This window comes from Molossus molossus, unplaced genomic scaffold, assembly GCF_014108415.1.
Source record: "Molossus molossus isolate mMolMol1 unplaced genomic scaffold, mMolMol1.p scaffold_m16_p_11, whole genome shotgun sequence".
NCBI lineage: Eukaryota > Metazoa > Chordata > Mammalia > Chiroptera > Molossidae > Molossus > Molossus molossus.
Window position 1 is genome coordinate 72231657 of NW_023425346.1, and position 22617 is coordinate 72254273.

The 22617-nt window shown below is 36.0% G+C and overlaps 1 protein-coding gene across 1 annotated transcript in view; it reads right to left on the minus strand.

The window, feature by feature from the left end:
• Positions 1-22617, minus strand: part of AGPS (alkylglycerone phosphate synthase) — a 148625-nt gene that overhangs the window by 107313 nt on the left and 18695 nt on the right. Inside the window, exon 2 of the mRNA XM_036253444.1 lies at positions 2832-2921. Coding sequence (XP_036109337.1) covers positions 2832-2921 — 90 coding nt within the window. The remainder of the gene's footprint in view (positions 1-2831; positions 2922-22617) is intronic.

Genomic DNA, 22617 nt, shown 5'->3' on the forward strand with positions numbered 1-22617 from the left:
TGCAAAAGTACTTCATAAGCACAACATAACAAAAACAGTCTGAAAATAAAGCTTAAAAACACTTGGCTTTTAATCCCAATTTCCCACTGAGCAGGTGACCTCAAGTAAGCTATTTAACCTTCTCATCCTTAATCTCCTAATTATTTTTAAGAAAATATGACTACCCATCTTTGGGTTATTTTAAGATAACTTAGTAGGCACTCAATAAGTAATAGCTATTATTATCTTAAAGAATGTCTATGAACGTTTTCTGATAAAAATGAAAGAAATCTACTAATTCAACCACTATCCCTAGGAAACTAGAATAAATATAGAGAAAGCTATGACCCACTTCCAGTTTATCCTATCTGTAACAAGGTAATGGTACCTTTGGAAGCACCAAAATGGGGATTAAGTATTACTTAGTTAATATTTACTTTTAGTTATTGAATTTTTTATGTAGTATATATTTAATCCTCAGACATCAAAATTCCATTTCTATGTATAGTGAATTACCCTCTGGATGAGTCTTAGTGGCAAGCAAAGGCTGCCTTTCAGTAAGTCAATTTTGTCCAACCAACATTCACCTTCGTGGTCTCCCTTTGTAGGCTCTGCCAGTCAGATGCAACCCTCCCCCACCACCACATTCTCTTCCCACCTCTCCCACTGGTCTCTTAATTCAGGAGTCAACCATGCAAAGAAAGGAGGCCTTTATTGAATACATCCTGGTTAGAGTGGCACCAGCAGCAATTTTCCCAAGTCTAATGCCAACAAATAAATTCTCTGCTTTCAATGGCACTGTCCTGAACTACAAACTATTTGTCCCTTCCTGCAAAACAAAGATGCTATATCTTCAAGGTCCAAAGAGAGAGAGAGAGAAAGAAATGAAGACAATGTCTGAGAGTTGGTTTTCTAAGTTCAGAAGATTCACATTTCTCCCCTAGAAGATTGTGTAAAGCGAATCTCTATGTAGATAAGTTTCTACTATGTCAGACATTATTCTGTTTAAAACATCAAACACTCAACATCTAGAACACTGGTAAATTTAATTTTAATTAGAAATTCCCTCTACCTGAATTAGGTACAATTTATCAACTAATATTCAACCAGCATGCTGCTCAGTCATACTTAAGGAATGGAAATGAAAATGTAGATATTTATTTTTCCTATTAAAAAGCAATGGTGCCCTGGCCGGTTTGGTTCAGCGTTTGGAGCATCAGCCTGCGGACCAGAGAGTCCCGGTTTCGGTTCCCACTGGGGGCATGTACCAAAAAAAAAAGCAATGGTGACTTGGCCAGGTTGCTAAGTGGTTGGAATGCTGTACCAAACACCAAAAGGCTACAGGTTCGATTCCTGGTCAGGGCACATACAGGAGGCAATCAATCAATATTTCTGTCATCGATGTTTCTCTCTCTCTCTCTCAAATTCAATAAAAACATCCTCAGGTGAGGATTAAAAAAAAAAAAAAAAAAGCAAAGGTCAAATACACATCTTCACACTTTCATTAAAATTAGTTCCTTAATACTAGTCCTGAGGTTTTGTTTCAGGTACAAAGTGTATTTTAAGTTAGAAATACAGAATGATGTTTCAAATAAAAATATTTTTTCCAAAGAAATAACAGTTTTCTTGCTGATATTTCAACATATTGACATATTATATAAGTTTAAAAAGTTTTAATCCAAGCATATTAATGCCCAATAGATATTAAGTCAAAGTGCAATACTGGAACATATTCATAATATAGCTGATCCAATTTTTACCTACTTTCAATATTTTATTTATTTTAAGAGCCAGCATTCAAATATTAGATATTTATACTCATTGTCCTTTAAAAAAATCCTATCAAAATTCAATAGACAGCCCTGGCCAGTTTGGCTCAGTGGTTGAGTGTTGGCCTGCGGACCAGAGAGTCCCGGGTTCGGTTCCCACTAGGGGCATGTACCACAAAAAAATAAAAATAAAAAAAAATAAAAATTCAATAGATAGACTGAAAATACCAGTTTGGCAGGGTCAGTGTTGCTTAAAATCAACTAAGAACCTATTTTACAGTTGTCTGTATCTGGAACAGTAACAATACAAATATTACTTCCCCCTTTTTATTGAATTTATTGGGGTGACAATGGTTAACAAAATTATAAAGGCTTCAGGTGCACAATTCTATAACATATATGTACACTGTATTGTATGTTCACCATTCCAAGAACAATGCAAATATTCTTTAGAATTCTTATCAACACATTAACAAAAATATTTCAGAAATGTGAAAACTATCACACAAATGACTGATTTTTCTTCATTACTTCTTCCCTAATATATCTTAGAAAACTAATTTATATTCACCAAAAATTGTTCACCTTCCATAATACTCCACACCCAAATGTAAATTCTCAGTCTTAAAAATGGAGTTACTTTGAACAAGTCAGTGGATTAAGTGATGAGGTGACTGCACACTTTTTTCCATTGTGAGTCCAGCAAACTACCTATAAAAATGGCATTTTGAGACAACTGGGGAAATGTGAATGTGGACTGGATAATCAGACATTATAAAATTTATTGTTTTGGGGAGTATGATAATGGTATTATATGACTGGTTATATTAGGTCTTCATTTTTTTAAGGGATACATATGTAAATATTTAGAAGTGACATGAAAATGTAAGAATTTGAAGTACAACAGAAAACAATGAAGCAATTATGGCAAAACGCTAGTAACTTTTAAATTGAGGGAGGAACCATTAGATTATTCTATTGTAATGTATATTATTGAACATGTTATGTATGTTATTTATGTTTAAATTTTTTCATAGAAAGAAAGAGGGAAAAAAGAACAATAGAAAGAATAAACAGAGTTACCTTTTCCCAGTCAACTCAATTTGGCCTTTCTTATTGAAGACGAACTTGGAATCATTATATCCCCATCCATTCCATTTCAAAACTTCTTGCCTAATAAGAATAAAACATATAAATGAAACCTATGCTAAGCATCTCAAAACTAAAGAGTGTACCATTGACTATTAACTTTCACAATAATTTAAAAGAAGACTTTATCCTACTAATATTATATTTGTTTAAATAAAATGGATGCATATCACAGTGTCTATGTATTAATATTTTCAAATATAGAATCTGCTTCACAAAGGGCTACAACCACTAAATTTAATGCATTCAAAGAAAAAAGAAAGAACAAAGGAAAAAAATATACTTAGAATAAAATATGCTTTATTTTGTACATTACTGAGATTACATTATAGGATGGCCTAAAACCTTTTCCAATTAAAATAAATTACATGAATAAGAAACAAATTTTTGCATATATTTTTTAAATGACAATTATTAATCTTCTGCTATGATGAAAAAGACCAATTTACAAAGTAGGTTCACTAGTAATGACATTACTACTAGTAGACAGTTTAATAAAGTACATTAAAAATCTAAGTGCTGTGTCTTCAACCATTCTAAATCCTTCAACTTCCATGTAACTATAATCACTACCTTGACCTACATATTAACATTAACATACAGTTAATAACTATACCAGTTTTCACTAGGTAAAACCAATATGGTATTTTAAATTTCCAAATGCAGTATTTCAGTTTTTAAAATCATTTTAATCAAAATCAAGGGTTGACTCATTCAATTTTGCACATTACAGAATAAATAGGTCTAGGCTTGCACAGAATACAATAGGCAACCACATTTCAGTGTTGTGTCAGATTTTATTACATGTTTTAGCATGGTGCCCTAATATATATCGAAGCTACTGAAATAAGGTGATGATAAGTTTCAGTCAGAGCATTTCGCCCCAAAGAAGTAGAATTTAAATTTCTTTCAAGTGCATATGAAACATTTTCTAGGATAGCCCACAGGACATGAAACAAGTCTCAAAAAATTTAAGAAGACTGAAATCATATCAAGCATCTTCTCTGACATTACGTTATGAAACCAGAAGTCAATCACCAGAAAAACACACAAACACATGGGGGCTAAAAAATATGTAACTAAACAAGGAGTGGGTTAACAATGAGATCAAGGAAGAAATCAAAAGATACATTGAAACAAATAAAAATGAGAAGGCAACAACCCAAACTCTATGGGACACAGCAAAAGCAGTCCTAAGATGTAAATTCATAGCATTAGAGGTCTATACCTCAGAAAGCAAGAAAAATCTCAAACAATCTAATTTTACACTTAAAGGAACTAGAAAAAGAACAAACAAAGCCCAAAATGAAAAGAAGAAAGGAATAAAGATCAGAACAAAAATAAATGAAAGAGTCTAAAAAAAAATACAAAAGATCAATGAAACCAAGAGTTGGTTCTTTGAAAAGATAAACAAGACTGAGAAACCTTTAACCAGACTCATTCATCAAGAAAAAAAGGGAAAGAATCCAGCCCTGGACCGTTTTGCTCAGCGGTTGGTTAGAGCATCGGCCCGTAGACCAATGAGTCGCAAGTTCGATTCCAGTCAAGGGCACCTCAGTTGTAGTTTGTCCCCGGCCCTGGTCAGGTTGTGCGGGAAGCAACCGATCAATGCAGCTCTATTACATCGATGTTTCTCTCTGTCTCTCTCTCCCTCCCTCCTTCCCACTCTATCTGATGAGAAATGGAAAAACATCCTCAAGTGAGGAATAAAAAGGGGAAATGATCCAAATAAATAAAATCAGAAATGAAAGAGGAAAAGTAACAACTGACACCACAGAAATACAAAGAATTGTAAGAAAGTATTATAACTATATGCCAAAAAAATTGGAAAATCTGGAAGAAAAGGATAAATTCCTAGACATATACAATCTTCCAAAAGTGAATCAGGAAGAATCAGAATATCTGTATAGACCTCTTACAACTAATGATATTGAAGCAGTAATAAAAAAAAACTCACAACAAACTAAAATCCTGTACTGAGTAGCTTCACAGATGAATTTTACCAAACATTCAAAGACGAACTAACACCTATCCTTCTCAAACTATTCCAAAAAATGCAAGAGGACAGAAGACTCCCAAGCTCATTTTATGAGGCCAGCATTATCCTAATTCCAAAAACAGATAAAGATACTACAAAGAAAGAAAATTATAGCTGCTAAAATCATCAACAAAATATTAGCAAACCAAATCTACCAATACATTTAAAAGAAATCATATACCATGATCAAGTGGGACTTATTCCAGGGATGCAAGGTTTGTACCATATACACAAATCAATAAATGTAAGACACCAAATAAACAAAATGAAGGCCCAGCCAGGTGGCTCAGTGGATTGAGCGTCATCCCATGGACTGAGAGGTCCTGGTTCAATTTCCAGTCAGGGTACATGCCTGGGTTGTGGGCTTGATCCCTAGCAGGGGCATGTAGGAGGCAGCCCATTGATGTTTGTCTCACATTGATGTTTCTATCTCTCCCTTCCTCTCTCTCTAAAAAAAATCAATAAAAACACATTTTTTTTTAAATGAAGGATAAAAATCACACTATTATATCAAGAGATGCGGAAAAGGCATTTGACAAAGTCCAGCACCCATTCATGATAAATACTCTTAGCAAAGTGGGAATAGAAGGAACATACCTCAATATAATAAAGGCCATACATGACAAACCCACAGCCAACATTACACTCAAAGGGGCAAAAACTAAAAGTATTTCCCTTAAGATCAGGAAAAAGACACGATGTCTACTTTCACCACTCCTACACACAACTGGAAGTCCTAGCCACAGCAACTAGACAAGAATAAATAAAAGGCATCCAAATTGGAAAGGAAGAAGTAAAACCACTATTATTTGCAGGTAACATGATACTGTATATACAGAACCCTAAAGACTCTACCAAACTACTAGAACTGATTAAATTAATTCAGTCAAGTAGCAGGATATAAAATAAATATCCACAAATCAGTTGCATTTTCATATACCAACAATGAACTATCAGAAAAGGAAAATAAGAAAACAATCCCATTAATAATTACATCAAAAAAAACACAAAATACTCAGGAATAAATTTAAACAAGGATATAAAAGACCTGCATTTGGAAAATTATAAGACACTGAAGAAGATACAAATAAATGGAAGTATATACTGTGTTCATGAATAGAAAAAATTAACATCATTAAAATGTCCATATTACACAAAGCAATCTATAAATTCAACACATTCCTATCAAGATACCAATAGCGTATTTCACAGAACTAGAACAAATATTCCAAAAATGTATACTGAACCACAAAAGATCCCATATAGCCACAGCAATCTTGAGAAAGAAGAACCAAGTTGGAGGTATAATAGTACCTGATATCACACTATACTACAAGGCCATTGTAATCAAAACAGCATAGTATTGGCATAAAAATTGATACATGGATCAGTGGAACAGAATTGAGAGTCCAGAAATAAACCCATGCCTTCATGGTCAATTAATATTTGACAAAGGAGGCAAGAACATACAATGGGGTAAAGACAGTCTATTTAATTTTTTTTAATGTTTTTATTTGATTTTTAGAGAAAAAGGAAAGGAGAGATAGAAACATCAGTGAAAGAGAAACATTGATTGGCTGCCTCCTGCACACCCCTACTGAAAATCAAGCCCAAAACTCAAGCATGTGCCCTGAACAGAACTCAAACCAGGAGTCCCCCTCTCAGTCCATGGGATGACGCTCAACCACTGAGCCACACTAGCCAGGCAAGACAGTCTATTTAATAAATGGTGTTGGGAAAATTAGACAGATACTTGCAAAAAAATGAAATGAGACCATCTTCTTACACCATACACAGGAATAAACTCAAAATGGATTAAAGACTTGCCCTGGACGGTTTGGCTCAGCAGATGGAGCGTCAGCCTGCAGACCAGAGTCCCGGGTTTGGTTCCCACTAGGAGCACGTACCAAAAAAAATGGATTAAAGACTTAAATGTAGGACTCAAAACTCTAAAACTCCTAGAAGAGCTCGGCCGGTGTGGCTCAGTGGCTGAGTGTTGACCCAGGCACCAAAAGGTTGCTGGTTCAAGTCCTGGCGAGGGCATATGCCTGGGTTATGGGCTCAATCCTCAGTAGGGAGCATGCAGGAGGCATCCAATCCATGTTGATGCTTCTCATTCTCATTGATGTTTCTCTCTCTCTCTCTCCCTCTTTCTTTCTAAAAAAATCAGTAATAAATATTTTTTAAACTCCTAAGAAGTTTGGGCAAAAAGAAATTGTAGGCAATAAGATCTCTGACATTTCTCATAGCAATATTTTTTTTCTGATATACCTCCTTGGGCAAGGGAAACAAAAGAAAAAACAAATAGGACTATATTAAACTAAAAAGTTTTTGTACAGCAAAGGAAACCATCAACAAAATAAAAAGACAACCCACTGAACTAGAGAACATATTCGCTAATGATACATCTGATAAAGGGTCAATATCCAAAAGTTATAATGAATTCATACAACTCAACACCAAAAAAACAATCCAATTAAAAATGGGCAAAGGATCTGAACAGACATTTCTCCAAAGAGGACATACAGGTGGCCAGTAGACATATGAAAAGATTCTCAATGTCACTAATAATCAGAGAAATACAAATTAAAACCACAATGAGATATCACCTCACACCTGTCAGAATGGCTATCATCAATAAATCAGCGAACAAGTGTTGGTGAGGATGTGGAGAAAAGGGAACCCTTGTGCAGTGTTGGGAATGAGGACTGGTGCAGCCACTATGGAAAACAGTATGGAGTTTCCTCACAAAATTAAAAATGGAACTGCCTTATGACCCCCCGACTCCACTTCTGAAAATATCCAAAGAAACCTGAAACAGTTAGAAAGAATATATACACCCCTGTATTCATTGCAGTGTTATTTATAATAGCCAGGAAATGGAAGCAGCCCAAGTGCCCATCAGTAAATGAGTGGATAAAAAAGCTGTGGTACATTTACACAATGGAATACTACTCAGTCGTAAAGAAGAAAATCTTACCTTTTGCAACAGCATGGATGAACCTGGAGAGTATTATGCTAAGTGAAATAAGTCAGTCAGAGAAAGACAAGTACCATATGATCTCATCTAATGAACAAAATAGAAACAGACTCATAGATACAGAGTACAGACTGACAGCTGTCAGAGGGGAGTGGATGTGTGGGGCTGGGTGAAAAAGGTGAAGGAATTAAGAAAAATAAACAACTCAGACAGGGACAACAGTATGGTGATTACCAGAGGGAAAGGAGGGTGGGGCAGGTAGAGGAGGGTAAAGGGGGAAATAAATGATGACAGAAGGGGACCTGACTTTGGCTGGTGAACACACAATACAATATACAGATGATGTGTTATATAATTGTACACTTGAAATCTATATAACATTAACCAATGTTACCCCAATAAATTCAATAAAAAAATTTTAGAAATAAACAAAGTGATGATGAATCTTCTTAAAGCAAATTCAATTATGCAGTTTGATGAAAATAATTAAAAGAAAACTTTTCTCTATACACAAAGTTATTTACTACATTAAATTTCAAAATATATCACAAGAAAAAAAATATGTGTGGTAATGAACGTTAACTAGATTTATTGTGGTGATCATATCACAATATATACAAATATCACATCATTATGCTGTACACCTAAACTAATATGTTACCTGTCAATTGTATCTCAATTTTTTATTTCAAAATACATACTCATTGGAAAGCATTCTAATTCCCCATAATTCTCAACAAAGAAGAAATGACGACTTACATGAAAATTTTTTTATTACAATCATAATTTTTCATCCAGTTCAAAGGCTTTTCAAACAAGTGGAACACTAACACAATACCACTGAACCAAATGTATGTCACTAAATTGTGTACTGAAATCTCCATCTATATATAAAATAAAGAAAAAAAACTAGAAATACTCTTTTTAAAATTACAGTTTGCTATCAAGAAAAACTATCATCCCTATACTAAACTTTTCAAAATATCTCGAGTACCATCCAGAGATTAGATTTGTAGATGAGTGTATTAGAAACTACTACCCAATATTTTCTTCTAATTTCACATTCCTACCTCACTGTAGAGGTTGGTTTGGGAAGAAACCTTTTGAAAAAAATCTCTATAGAAAAACCTCATGACTAATGTCCACACTAAAACACTTACTTTCTTAACATTACATTTCAAAAGCCAGATTAGGTCACTGTCCACTTTGCTTTATGATTATATTCTCTTCACATTTATGAAGTACAATTTACTTAACAGTTTAGTTTTATCATATATCCATATGATTTACATTAGAAGGATAACATGTACATTTAACACCTTTACTTAATGTTTTATAATATGTGCATAAACATTTTTATGTTAAATGGATTTTATTAGGTAGTAAATTTGTCATGAAGTCTGTACTATATAAAATAGTAGTTCAGGCCCTGGCCAGTGTGGATCAGTTGATTGGAGTGTTGTCCTGTATACCAAATGGTTGTGGGTTCGATTCCAGGTCAGGGCACGTGCCCAGATTTCAGGTTTAATGTCTGGTCCAGGGCATGAGGGAGGCAGATCAATGTTTCTCTCTCACATTGATGTTTCTCTCTCTCCATTCCTCTCTCTCTAAAATCAATAGACACATATCCTCAGGTGAGGATTCTTTTTAAAAATAGTAATTTGGGTCCTGGCCAGTTTGGCTCAGCAGTTAGAGTGTCCACCTGCAGACCAGAGAGTCCTGGGTTCGGTTCCCGCTAAGGGCATGTACCTCAGTTGCAGTTTGTCCCTGACCACGGTTGGGGTCGTGTGGGTGGCAGCCACTCGATACGTCTCTCTCACATCATTGTTTCTTTCTCTCTTTTCCTCCCGGTCTCCCTCCTGCTCTATCTGAAGATAAATGCAAAAAAAAAAAAAAAATGTCCTTGGATGAGGATAAAAAAAGAATAGTAGTTTGGTATTACACAAAATAAATGCAAAAATACCTTTAGAGTCATTTTGCTTTGGTATTATTACTACTAGGCACTGGGAAATTATTTCAATACAGAAGTTGAATTTGGCATGTTTATATAGCTTAAAAATGAGAATCATTTTCCTTAAAATAATGCCTAGAATTTTAAAAAATTATTCCCAGATGATCTCAAAGTAAAAACCTAAACTTGATTACATGTTCATTCTTGGCACTTGATGAGAAAAATGAATCAAGATAAGTAGGAAATATCTGCTGTTGTACACTAAAAAATTTCCATTTGGGTAATATCCCAAAAAACTTCCAAGTTTTTAACTGTAGGCCAAAGTCCTTTTTTCTCTCTTTTCATCTCAATCTGAAAAATCTGCCTACATGGACCTTACCATATTTATACCAACTTTTAGAGCCTTCCCAGAAGTTGAAATGTAGGCATCTGTACTCCCAAAAATGTGTTATATTGCTTGAATAGTATATAATTATTATCTATGTTACCTCAAAGCCTTGAAGTACCCAGTGTCAAATAAAAAGTAAGCATATTTCCTAGGCTTCTGGTTTTAAACTTTTATACAATTGCATCCCCTCAAATTACTGATAATATTCTATGTAACCACAATTGTGTGATTACACTAAACTTTAAAATAACTTCTGACACCCTGGCCAGTTTGGCTCAGCAGTTGAGTGTCAGCCTGCAGACCAGAGAGTCCCGGGTTCAGTTCCCACTAGGGGCACGTACCACCAAAAAAAAAAAAAAAGAGAGAGAGAGAGTATAAAGTTGAACCCCTGTTTAAAAAAATAAAATAAAATAACTTCTTACATAGAAGAGTATAATGAGTACATTGAGGGTCATTACATCAGCATTTTAAAAACAATAAAACTTTACATGATCACAGAATTCTAAAGTCTAAAAAAGAGGGTCCTTAAAAACCACCCAGTTCAACTGCTCATTTTTCAGATAAAAAAACTTGTGCCCATGGAAGAGCTCATGAATACACAGCTAACCTAGTTGGGAGTATCAGAGAGTGAACTTGCAGTCTGGTGATTCTTCCTCTTTATAAAGGTAATACCTGAAACCCACCAAGTCATTCCCCCAGGTAACCAAAATGATTTAAAGGAATCCTTTTTCATGACATATTTTCAAAGCATTATTACATGTCACTATAACAGTAGTTCTTCTGTACTTGACCTAAAGGAAAACATTTAAACATCAAGAAATATGGTTGTGGCAGTAAGCCCAGTGCCCTGTACTTTCTTTATCTACAGTAAAATGAATTCTGTCATTCTGAATAATGATCCCAAAGCACTGCAAGCACTAAAATGAAGAATGATAAAAGAATACCAACTTTCCGTAAGATTCAAATAAAAGCATTCAATTCGCAACTAACCCCAGGAATCAATTAACAAAGCTGATCTCTCAGACTTTCCAATTCATAGATCTAACTACACCAAATTCAATATCTTCAAAATGCAAGACGACTCCTTCTGGTAAGAAAAAGAAAAATGTGTCTTGATTTTACTATATAAAAAAAAATTTTTTTTAATTAAAAACCCAGTGGTTTTTATTTTATTTTATTGTACACATTTACACATCTGAACACAATACCAAATGGTGAAAAAACACTATTGCATTAGCTGGCATAATAAAAAGAAAATGGAGAAATAAAATAGCATCACATATACACAAGGTGGCAGTCTTCTCCCATGATATACAGATAGACAGATATGATACGCTGCATTCATTATTCAGGCCTACTCTGCATTCATTATCCAGGGCCATTAGCACAATTTTTAACTGAAATATTTAGATGTAGCATTATTATTATTATTATTATTGTCATCATCATCATCATCATTATCATCAAAACTATAAAAAGTTCCTTTATTGTAAAAATGGGAAATTTTCAGTTTTATGTCTCTGTACATACATAGATTAAGTCAAATTACTATTCCTCTAATGATAGCTAATTGCAAGCATTCTGATAAAAATGCATAATTTATTTCTACCATTACTATTTCTAGTCATATTTTTCATTAAAAAAAAAGAGAAAATATGTTTTAACCTACTTTTATTTTGGGTTAGCAATAAAAAGTTCAACTAGTTAATAACTTTAAAAAAGGAATTTTTCCCCAATGTAATTCCAATAATTGAAATTTTATTAAAAGACACTTCATGCCCTGGCTGGTTTGGCTCAGTGGTTAGAGCATTGGCCTGCGGTCCACAGAGACCTGGGTTTGGTTCCCGATAAAGGCAACGTACCTCGGTTGCAATTTGTCCCCAGCCCTGGTTGGGTCGTGTGGGTGGCAACCGCTCGATGTGTCCCTTTCACATCGATGTTTCTCTCTCTCTCTCTCCTCCTCCCACTCTATCTGAACAAAACTCTATCTGGAAAAATGTCTACAGGTGAGGATTAAAAAAAAAACAAAAAAAACACTTCACTACACAGTTCAAATGAGAACAGAAATTTCGCCTGTCTTTTCCAATTTAAACAATAACAAAAAATCATATAATCTTACAGCTTTAGAAAAATAAAAACTGAAGTATAAAAATTAAAGCCCCCTAACTGAATCTCTAACTAGCCATTCTTAGTATCAGTTAAATTCAAATGCATTCCACATGTAGTACATTATTTATAAGTTAAAAATAAAAAGAAACCTTTCAAGGATTTTTTTTGTGCTAATTAAAAACTTTGCCTGGCTGGTGTGGCTCAGTGGTTGAACATCGACCCATGCACCAAGAGGTCGCCAGTTCGATTCACAATAGGGCACATGCCCAGGTTCTGGGCCTGATCCCTAGTGGGGAGCATGCAGGAGGTGGCCAATCGATGTTCTCTGTCATCAATGTTTCTATCTCTCTCTCCCTCTCCCTTCCTCTCTCCCTAAAATCAATAAAGAAAATGAATTTTTAAAAACTCATTACCTGGTTGTGTGCTTATTTCAAGATCCAGATAACCCAACAGAAATCATAAAAGTGAAGTGAAAAATAAGTGATGAGAAAGGTACCAAGATAAACAGATATATCTCTGTAAAGGTCTGCTACAAAAAATCCTGTAAATAAAACAATTTCTACTGGCTTCTTTTATTTTTTTTAAAAAATTAAAGCTGAGTTCTCTCTAGAAATATAAAGGTTCAATGAGGGGAGAAAACTACTGAACACTGTTTAATTCTAAATTTAATTTAAAATGTATATGCTTCAAAATAGATTTAAAACCATGTTCATGTCTAGTCTACAGATCCCACAAAATTCATTCAAAAAACTCAATAGCAAAATCCCTATAAAACTAATTACAAGACGTATTATCTCAATCTAAGTGAAACTAATTCTCTTTCAAATAATTTACTTAATGTAGATAGTTTACTCATAAGTTCAATAATTTATGTGTATTATAAGAGAAATCCCCTTTATAATAAAGACCAGAAAAAATCAAATAGAAATCATGGATAGATTATCATGTCATAATTAACACTGCTACCAATCTCACAGTTGAAAGACTGTTAAAACATCTGACTTAGAAAACAGATAAATGCCATTAGGCTTTGATAGCTTGACACCATTAATCACCTAGATCATAGAAGATTTCCTCTTGCCCTGATTAAAACTCATGAAGCGTCTTCTTCTAATTATACTTTATTCTCTACAGAAAAAAACTGGCCCACTAAACCGGCCAGGAGGCTTGACAATTTTTTTTTCTCTTCATAAATTAGTCTATTGGCATTCTAATTAACTGGTAACCATTGAAGGTAGTTAACATGAGTCAGAGAACCTAAATATGATTGAGGCTGGATCCTGACAAGATCAGGTTTCTAGACAGGTTGACAAGATAATATCCCTGCCCTTTAGACAGTAAGACTTCTTGCAAAACCTAGATATTATCAATCCAACACTGAACTTCAACATGCATTTCAATCTTCCTTCAATATCCCCATTTAAGTTTTAAAACTCTAGCTGCTATAATAAAAATTTTACCCTTCTGTGTAATAAATTATTAATTAACTTTCTAGTTTTTTCCAATGTTATAAAATGGATTAGCTATAAAATTTAAGACATAGAAAGTTCTTAGCAAGAACATGGCGAAAAGGAATCCACATGCATTTCTGGTAAACCGCTCCACAAAACAATCATGTGCTAAATTTTCATAGGTAATGCCATTTCTATGACCCAGCTATACATCTCTAGGTATATATTTGAGACAAATTCACACACAGTTCTACAAGAGAACATGTTTGATACACTCTCTGGAGCACTCTGTAGAGTAGCTGGAGGCATTAATAAAGAAATGAGTAAGAGGTAAGTCAATTTCATGAAATACTATGCAGCAATCAGAAGCACTGAGGTAGATATACATACAGAAACAAGAAGAGATTATTTAAACAGTGGTGAACACAAAAGGAGAAACAAAAAGATCTATAGCATAATACCATTTAAGCAAATTAGAAATATACACACTAAATAACACTGAATATTTTACAAAACACATGGACACATATTCAAAAACATTCATGGGTGCCCACGGGACAGGGGGAAAGGGATGATTAGGACTCAGAGAAGGAGGAAAACAAAAGTAAGCAAGGCCTGCCATTTGTTCACAGACAAATGCCATGAACTAAATAAGTATGATTACTGCAACTCTAAACCTGAAGCAAATATGCCACAGAGCCCTTGAAATCACAGTGCAGTTTCTCTTTGTTCCACGAAAACAATTTTTTTACATGTATACAGAAATTCCATAATGGTTTGTTATAAAACCCATTGTTGGGCTTCTTAGCAGTCTCAACAAGCTGTTTTTTTAAATAACTGAATTCCATTAAGAATGCGTCAGCTTCGCCCTGGCCGGTTTGGCTCAGCGGTTAGAGCGTCAGCCTGCGGTCCTGAGAGACCCGGGTTCGGTTCCCGCTAAGGGCGCGTACCTCGGTTGCAGTTTGTCCCCGGCCCTGGTCGGTCGTGCGGGTGGCAGCCACTCGATGTGTTCCTTTCACATCGATGTTTCTCTCTCTCTCTGTGTTCCTCTCTCTCCCTCCCACTCTATCTGAACAAAAAATGGAAAAATGTCCTCGGGTGAGGATTAAAAAAAAAAAAAAAAAGAATGCGTCAGCTTCAATATACAGCAAACCAAATACATATTTAACTTCCAAAACACTTTTTGTAGTTTGCGAGAAATTGACACTTTGAAGAAACTTTTTAAAACCTGAATGAATTGAAGGGTCAAAAATTGTGTCCACAATCGGTGTAATACAGCACATAAACAAAACAAAGGATAAAAATCATATGATCTTATTAAAAATACAGATAAGGCATTTGATAAGATACAACATCCATTTATATTGAAACACTCAATAAAATGGGTATAGAAGGAAAGTACCTCAACATAATAAAGATCGTATGTGAAAAACCCTCAGCCACTATCATACTCAATGGTAAAAAACTGAAAGCTTTTCCTCTAAAATCAGGAACAAGACAAGAATGTCCATCCTCACTACTCTTGTTCAACATAGTTCTGGAAGTCTAGCCAGAACAACCAAGCAAGAGAAAGAAATAGAAGGCATCCAAACTGGGAAGGAAAAAGTAAAAATGTCACTTTGTGCAGGCGACATGATTCTATATATAGAAAACCCTAAAGACTCCACCAAAAAACTATTAGAAACAATAAGCAAATACAGTAATGTTGCAGAATACAAAATCAATGTACAAAAATACACTGCATTCCTATATACTAATAATGAAATTTCACAAAAAGAAAGAAAACTCCTTTTGCAATTGCAACCAAAAGAATAAAATAACTAGGAATAAACTTAACAAAGGATGTGAAGGACCTATATACTAAAAAACTGCTAAGCATTATTAAAAGAATTTGAAAAAGAGACAATGAAATGGAGAGATATTCCATGTTCACTGATTAGAAGAATTAACATAGTTAAAATGTCCACATTACCTGAAGCAATAAATATACAGATTTAATGCAATTCCCATCAAAATCCCAATGTCATTTTTTAAATAAATAGAACCAAAAAAATAATCAGATGTGTATGGAACCACACAAGACCTCGAATAGCCAAAGCAATGCTGAAAAAAAAGAACAAAGCTGGAGGTATCACACTATCTGACTTAAAATTATACTACAGAGCAACAACAATCAAAACAGCATGGTATTGACAGAAAAACTGACACACAGATCAGTGGAACAGAACTGAGAGCCCAGAAATAAAACCATATGCATATGGGCAAATAATTTTTTACAAAGGAGCCAAAAACACACAATGAAGAAAAGAAAGCCTCTTCAATAAATGGTGCTGGGATCACTGGAAAGCCACATACAAAAGAACTAGACTGGAGTTCATCCCCATGTACAAAAATTAATTCAAAATGGATCAAGACCTAAATATAAGATCTGAAACAATAAATTACATATAAGAAAACACAGTGTACTAAACTCATGGACCTTGGTCTTAGAGAAAATTTTATGAATCTGACCCCAAAGGCAAGGGAAGTAAAGGCAAAAATAAATGAATAAGATTTCATCAAATAAAAAGTTTCTGCACAGCAAAAGAAACCACCAACAAAACAAAAATGCAACCAATCAAATGGGAAAAGATATTTGCAAACAACAGCTTCAACAAGGGGTTAATATCCAAAATATATAAAGAACTCATGCAACTCAACACCAAACAAACAATCCAATTTAAAAAATGGGCAGAGGACCTGAACAGACACTTCTTCCAAGAAGATACACAAATGACTAACAGATATATGAAAGAAAGCTCAACTTCACTGCTATTAGGGAAATGTAAATCAAAACTACAGTGAGATACTACCTAACAATGGCTATTAACAACACAAGTAATAACAAGTGTCAAAGAGGTTGTGGAGAAAAAGGAATTCTCATTCACTGCTGGTGGGAATGTAAACTGGTACGGTAACTATGGAAAACAGTACAGCAGTTCTTCAAAAAATTAAGAATAGAGTTACCATATGACCCAGCAATCCCTCTTCTGGGTATCTACCTGAAATACTCAAAAACGTTTCAATGCACACTATGTTCATTGCAGCACTATTCACGGTGCCCCAGACATGGAAACACGGAAACAATGTCCTCTGACAGATCATTGGATAAGGAAGATGTGGTACATATACACTATGGAATCTACACAGCCATAACAAAAGATGAAATACTGCCATTTGAGGCAACATGGATGGACCTTGAAAATATTATGCTAAGCAAAATAAGTCAGTCAGAAAAAGTTAACAACCATATGATTTCACTCATGTGAAACTGAAACTCACAGACACATACAACAGCATGGTGGTTACCAGAGGGAAGAGGGTGAGAGGGTAGCGAAGGGTAAAAGAAGCCAAATAAATATATGGTGACAGAAGATGATCTGTACTTTGGGTGGTGGGCACACAATGTAATATATAGATCATGTATCCTACAAAAGTACACTTGAAACCTATATAATCTTATTAACCAATGTCAGTCCAATAAATTTAATTTTAAAAAAATAAAGTGATCTTTTTAGTTGGGAGATTTCATTAAAAATAATTTTTTTAAAAAATACTGTGTCCATGTGGCCCAGCCAGTGTGGCTTATGGACTGAGAGGGTCCCGGTTCAATTCCCGGTCAGGGCACATGCCTGGGTTTCAGGCTCGATACCCAGTGTGGGGCATGCATGAGGCAGCCGATCAATGTTTCTCTCACATCGATGTTTCTATCTCTCTCTTCCTTTCTTTCTCTCTAAAAAAAAAATCAATAAAAACTTTTTTTTTTTTAATTGTGTCCATGAGATCCAATTCCTATACACACTTGCTATCCATTAATGAACGGAAGGAAAAGGAATACACAGGTATGGGAGGAAAAATCTTATAGACAGAGGCACAAAGAAGTGGGGAAAGAAGGGGGGACTGGGGGCAATAAGGCAAGGCCACCCTTATCCCTTAGCAGAAGACTCTGGTATTCAGTGCTCACCGCAGGTTCCTGGGGTGCCTTCTCTTTTCCAAACTTCTCTTACTCCCTACCTAATTCTACCAATTAGAAATTCATTATTGTTTGAATAATCTCTTTGAAAACAGAAGTACAGTAGTCCTCTTTATTCACAGTTTTGCTTTCCACAGTTTCAGTTACCCACGGTCAACTGTAGTCTGAAAATATTAAATAAAAAAATTCCCAAAATAAACAATTACTAAGTTTAAAATTGTGCATCATTCTGAGTAGTCTGATGAAATCTCCTGGAGGAGCACAACCTATGACACAGTGTGAGCCTATATACAAATTCACCTCAACAGTGGATGTTACATGTTTTTAATTGTTGACAATTTGATAAGAAAAAATATTACATATCATGGGTAGTTTATTGGCATTTTAAATTACTAGTGACATTTATGTTTTCTTGCTTATTGTTCATTTCAAATGTTTTTGGGTTGCATTAGTCTAAAATTTTTTCCTTTTTAGTAAAAAATGTATTTATTCTTATTGACTTGAAAGATCAAAGTAGACAGTAGCCATCCATCCCGGCCCCTGTCCCTGTCCCCATCTGCAATTTTGTTTTCCACTGTTTCAGTTACCCGTGGTGATTACCCTCAGTCAAATGCAGACCAAAACATTAAAGAAAAAATTCCAGAAACAGCCCTGGCTGGTTTGGCTCAGCGGTTAGAGCATCGGCCTGTGGTCCCGAGAGACCCGGGTTCGGTTCCCGCTAAGGGCACATACCTCAGTTGCAGTTTGTCCCCGGTCCTGGTTGGGTTGTGCGGGTGGCAACTACTCGATGTGTCCCTTTCACATCGATGTTTCTCTCTCTCTCTCTCTCTCCCTCCCACTCTATCTGAACAAAATATCCAAAAATGTCCTCGGGTGAGCATAAAAAAAAAAAAAAAATTCCAGAAATAAACAATTCATAAGTTTTAAATAGTGGGCCATTCTAAGTAGCATGATCAAATCTCTTGCCATCCTGTTCCCTCCCACCTGGGATGTGAAACATCCCTTTGTCTAGCATCTCCATGCCGTTTATGCTACCTGCCCATTAGTCACTCTAACAGTACCACAGTGCTGTGTTCAAGAAACCCTTATAACAGCCTAATGCTCCGTTACAATGCCATCATTTACCTCACTTCATCTCGTCACACAGACATTGCATCATCATTTTATAGCATCACACGAGGGGTGAGTACTTAAGCCAGAGATAGACCACACTCACATAAATTTTATTACAGTATTATTTTTGCAATTGTTCTATTTTATTATTCTAGTTACTGTTGTTAATCTCTTAGTGTGCCTACTTTACAAATTAAACTTTATCATAGGTATGTATGAATAGGAAAAAACATTATAATATATAGAGAGTTTGGTACTATCCAAGGTTTCACCCACTGGGGAGTTTTGGAATGTATCTCACATGGATAAGGCGGTACTACTGCACAGACTACTGTAATTTCTACTGGTAGTAGTATATATTCCTAATAATTTGTGTTAGAGCAGGCATGTATGCACATACACATGCATACGAACTTGGTACCTGCCATTAAGGAATCCTAGAGAGGCACAACCATACTATTGGTTAGCTTTGTGTACTGAGCGACAGAAATGAGGAAAACAGCCCAAATCAGTACCTCAAAGTTGTCTTAGCAAAAGACAACAAAAAAGGATGTATACTTCCCTTAGCCACATGTGCTCCTTGGACCATACTTAAAATGTCATGATTTGTTCCCTCCACTTGTAATCTAATCAGTGTGGTGATCCAAACTTTCTTTACCACCAACTAGGAAAATGCCAATTTACTTTCATTGCCCCCTCCCTGATTGCTAGCAAATGGAAGAGAAACTGTATCACAAGCTTATTATACTGGCCAATCTATAAGTGACCAAAGGTCATTTCTACTATAGCCTTACCTTTCTGCAAAAACTATAAAACTAAACAAAACAAAGAAAATACGAATGTCTCCGGAAATGTGTCATTTTAACACAGAAACCAAGCCTACAGCCCACCTATACCCTTGGCAAGACCACAAAAAAAGGCCAAAACTGATAGCCATACTTACTTGACATAACACAGTATTCCTGCTATAACAGTGTTTGTTTTTTTCTTAAAATAATAAACAGCAGTAGCCCCTTCTACTTTAACTGACAGGTAGTTGGAATTGTTATCTTGCTTCTGGTAAACCCACAGAAAAAAAATGTATCCCACAAAATCTGAGGGGAAGAGAAAAAGAAAAGTTAAAATCAGGACTCAGGGAATTGCAAAATGGCGGCGGAGTGAACGGAAGCTACACAGACCGTCTCCCAAAACCAAACTGGAATTACAACTATAACACAGACAAATCAACAGGAAAAAGCAACAGAAAAGCAGCTTGCGAGTACCATATAACCAGGGACCCTGACTCGATCCTGGTAGGATTGCGAAGTCACAAGACAGGAGCTGGAAGCCCACAGACAGCAGCAGCCTTAGCTGGGAGCAGTGCCCTCGGGTTACACTCCCAAACGGCTCGACAGCACAGAGCCCGGACAGAGGTTAAAACAGCCACAGCCACTCACCTTGGGCTCCGGCAGAGGAGGGCAGACTGGACTGGAACTGTGTGGGGACACTCGGGATTTGGTGGGCACTCAGAGCTTTTGCTGAATTGCAGCCACGCAGAACGGTGGCCATCTTGCTCCTTCCCAGGGCTCTGGGGAGAGGCAGCAGCGCCTCCCTCGGAGATCCAACCCCACCCTGTAGGCCACTGAAGTGCTAATTGAGGCTCATTAACAACCAGCATCTGCCCCACCCTTGGGAAATCCCCTTATGATGAGCACCAGAGGGAGTTTTTCAATCAACTGACAACCCAAAACTCTTCAAGTAACCTCGACTGCTAGCCTCCAGGCAAAAAGCTAGAGGATAACAATACAATTCCTGGGCTAGCAACTTTAACCAGGAAAGTAAGACTTGACAGTGGTGTTTAACGTGGGTCCTCCCTCGCTCATATAAACCCAGGAGAGGGAGCCACAAACAGCATAACACCAACACCCACAGGGAAAACTTGACAGGCTCCAAAGCCCACTCTGATAGCCAAAATGATGAAATACAGAAACAGAAGCCAAATGAAAGAACAAGAGACCTCCACCGAAGATGAGATTAATGTTGAGCAGTTAGGCAAGTTAACAGAGCTAGAATTCAGAGCCATGAACTTGAGGAAGCTCAACAGCATGAGTAAGGACATAGAGATGCTGAAAATAAACCAACTGGAAATTAAAAACCACCAAGAAGAGATAAAAAATGACATATCAGAAATGAAAAACACATTGGAAGGTATCTAAAAAGCAAAGTAGAGGAAGCTGAGGACCAGATCAGTGAATTACAAGACACGGTAGAAAAAATAAACCAATCAGAAAACCAAAAGGAAAAAACGATTCAAAAACAGGAAGACAGCTTAGGAGAACTGTGGGACAACTGAAAACGTAATAATATTCGCATCATAGGAGTCCCTGAAAAACAAGAAAATGAGCAAGGGTTAGAGAATATATTCAAAGAAATAATGACAGAAAACTTCCCTAATTTGATGAAGGAAGAAGGCATTCAAGTTCAAGAAGTACAGAGAGCACCAAGTAAGAAGAACCCAAACAGGCCCACACCAAAACACATAGACATTAAAATGCCAAAAATTAAAGACAAAGAGAGAATCCTAAAAGCAGCAAGAGATAAGCAACAGGTTACCTCCAAAGGAAACCCCATAAGGCTCTCAGCTGACTTCTCACAAGAAACACTACAGGCCAGAAGAGAATGGCATGAAGTAATCAAAGTCATGAAAACAAGGATCTGAATCCAAGACTACTCTACCCAGCAAGGTTATCATTCAAAATAGAAGGTCAAATAAAGAGCTTCCCAGACAAAAAAAGGCTAAGGGAATACAGTGATACCTCGGTTCTCGAACGCCTCGGTTTTCGACCAAATGGAGATTCGAGAAACTTTTGTCTCAGAATCCGAACAAATATTTGGAACTCGAACTTCCGAGATGAGCCGAGTTGAGCCGAATGGCGTTCATTCGGCCCAGCGAGCCTTGCTTGCGTCATCAGTGTGAGTGCAGAGAGAGAATCACGCTTTGTGGAGTCACGCTTTCCTATTGGGTTTCATTGCTTCGGTTCTCGAACAATTCGGTTCTCGACCGTCCTCCTGGAAAGAATTATGTTCGAGAACCGAGGTATCACCGTACATTAGCACCAAACCAGCACTGCAAGAAATGTTAAAAGGACTACTGTAATTAGTAGAAGAAACAGGAAGAAAAATATAACCACGCTAAATAAAAATGGCACTAAACAAATACATATCAATAATCACCTTAAATGTAAAAGGATTGAATGCTCCGATAAAAAGACCCAGACTAGCTGATTGGATAACAAAGCATGACTCATCCAAATGTTGTTTACAAGAGACCCACCTCACAACAAAAGACTCACATAGATTGAAAGTGAAGGGATGGAAAAAAAATTTCCAAGCAAATGGAAAAAAAAAAATACCTGGGGTAGCAATACTCATATCTGATAAAATAGATTTCAAAATGAAGGCCATAACTAGAGACAAAGAAGGCCACTACATAATATTGAAAAGATCTATCCAACAGGAAGATATAACCTTCATAAACATATATGCACCCAATATAGGAGCACCAAAATATATTAAAAATCTTCTGGAGGACTTCCAAGGAGAAATCGACAGCAATCCAATCATAGCAGGGGACTTCAACACCCCATTGACAGCACTGGATAGATCCTCTAGACAAAAAATGGGCAAGGAAACAAGAGA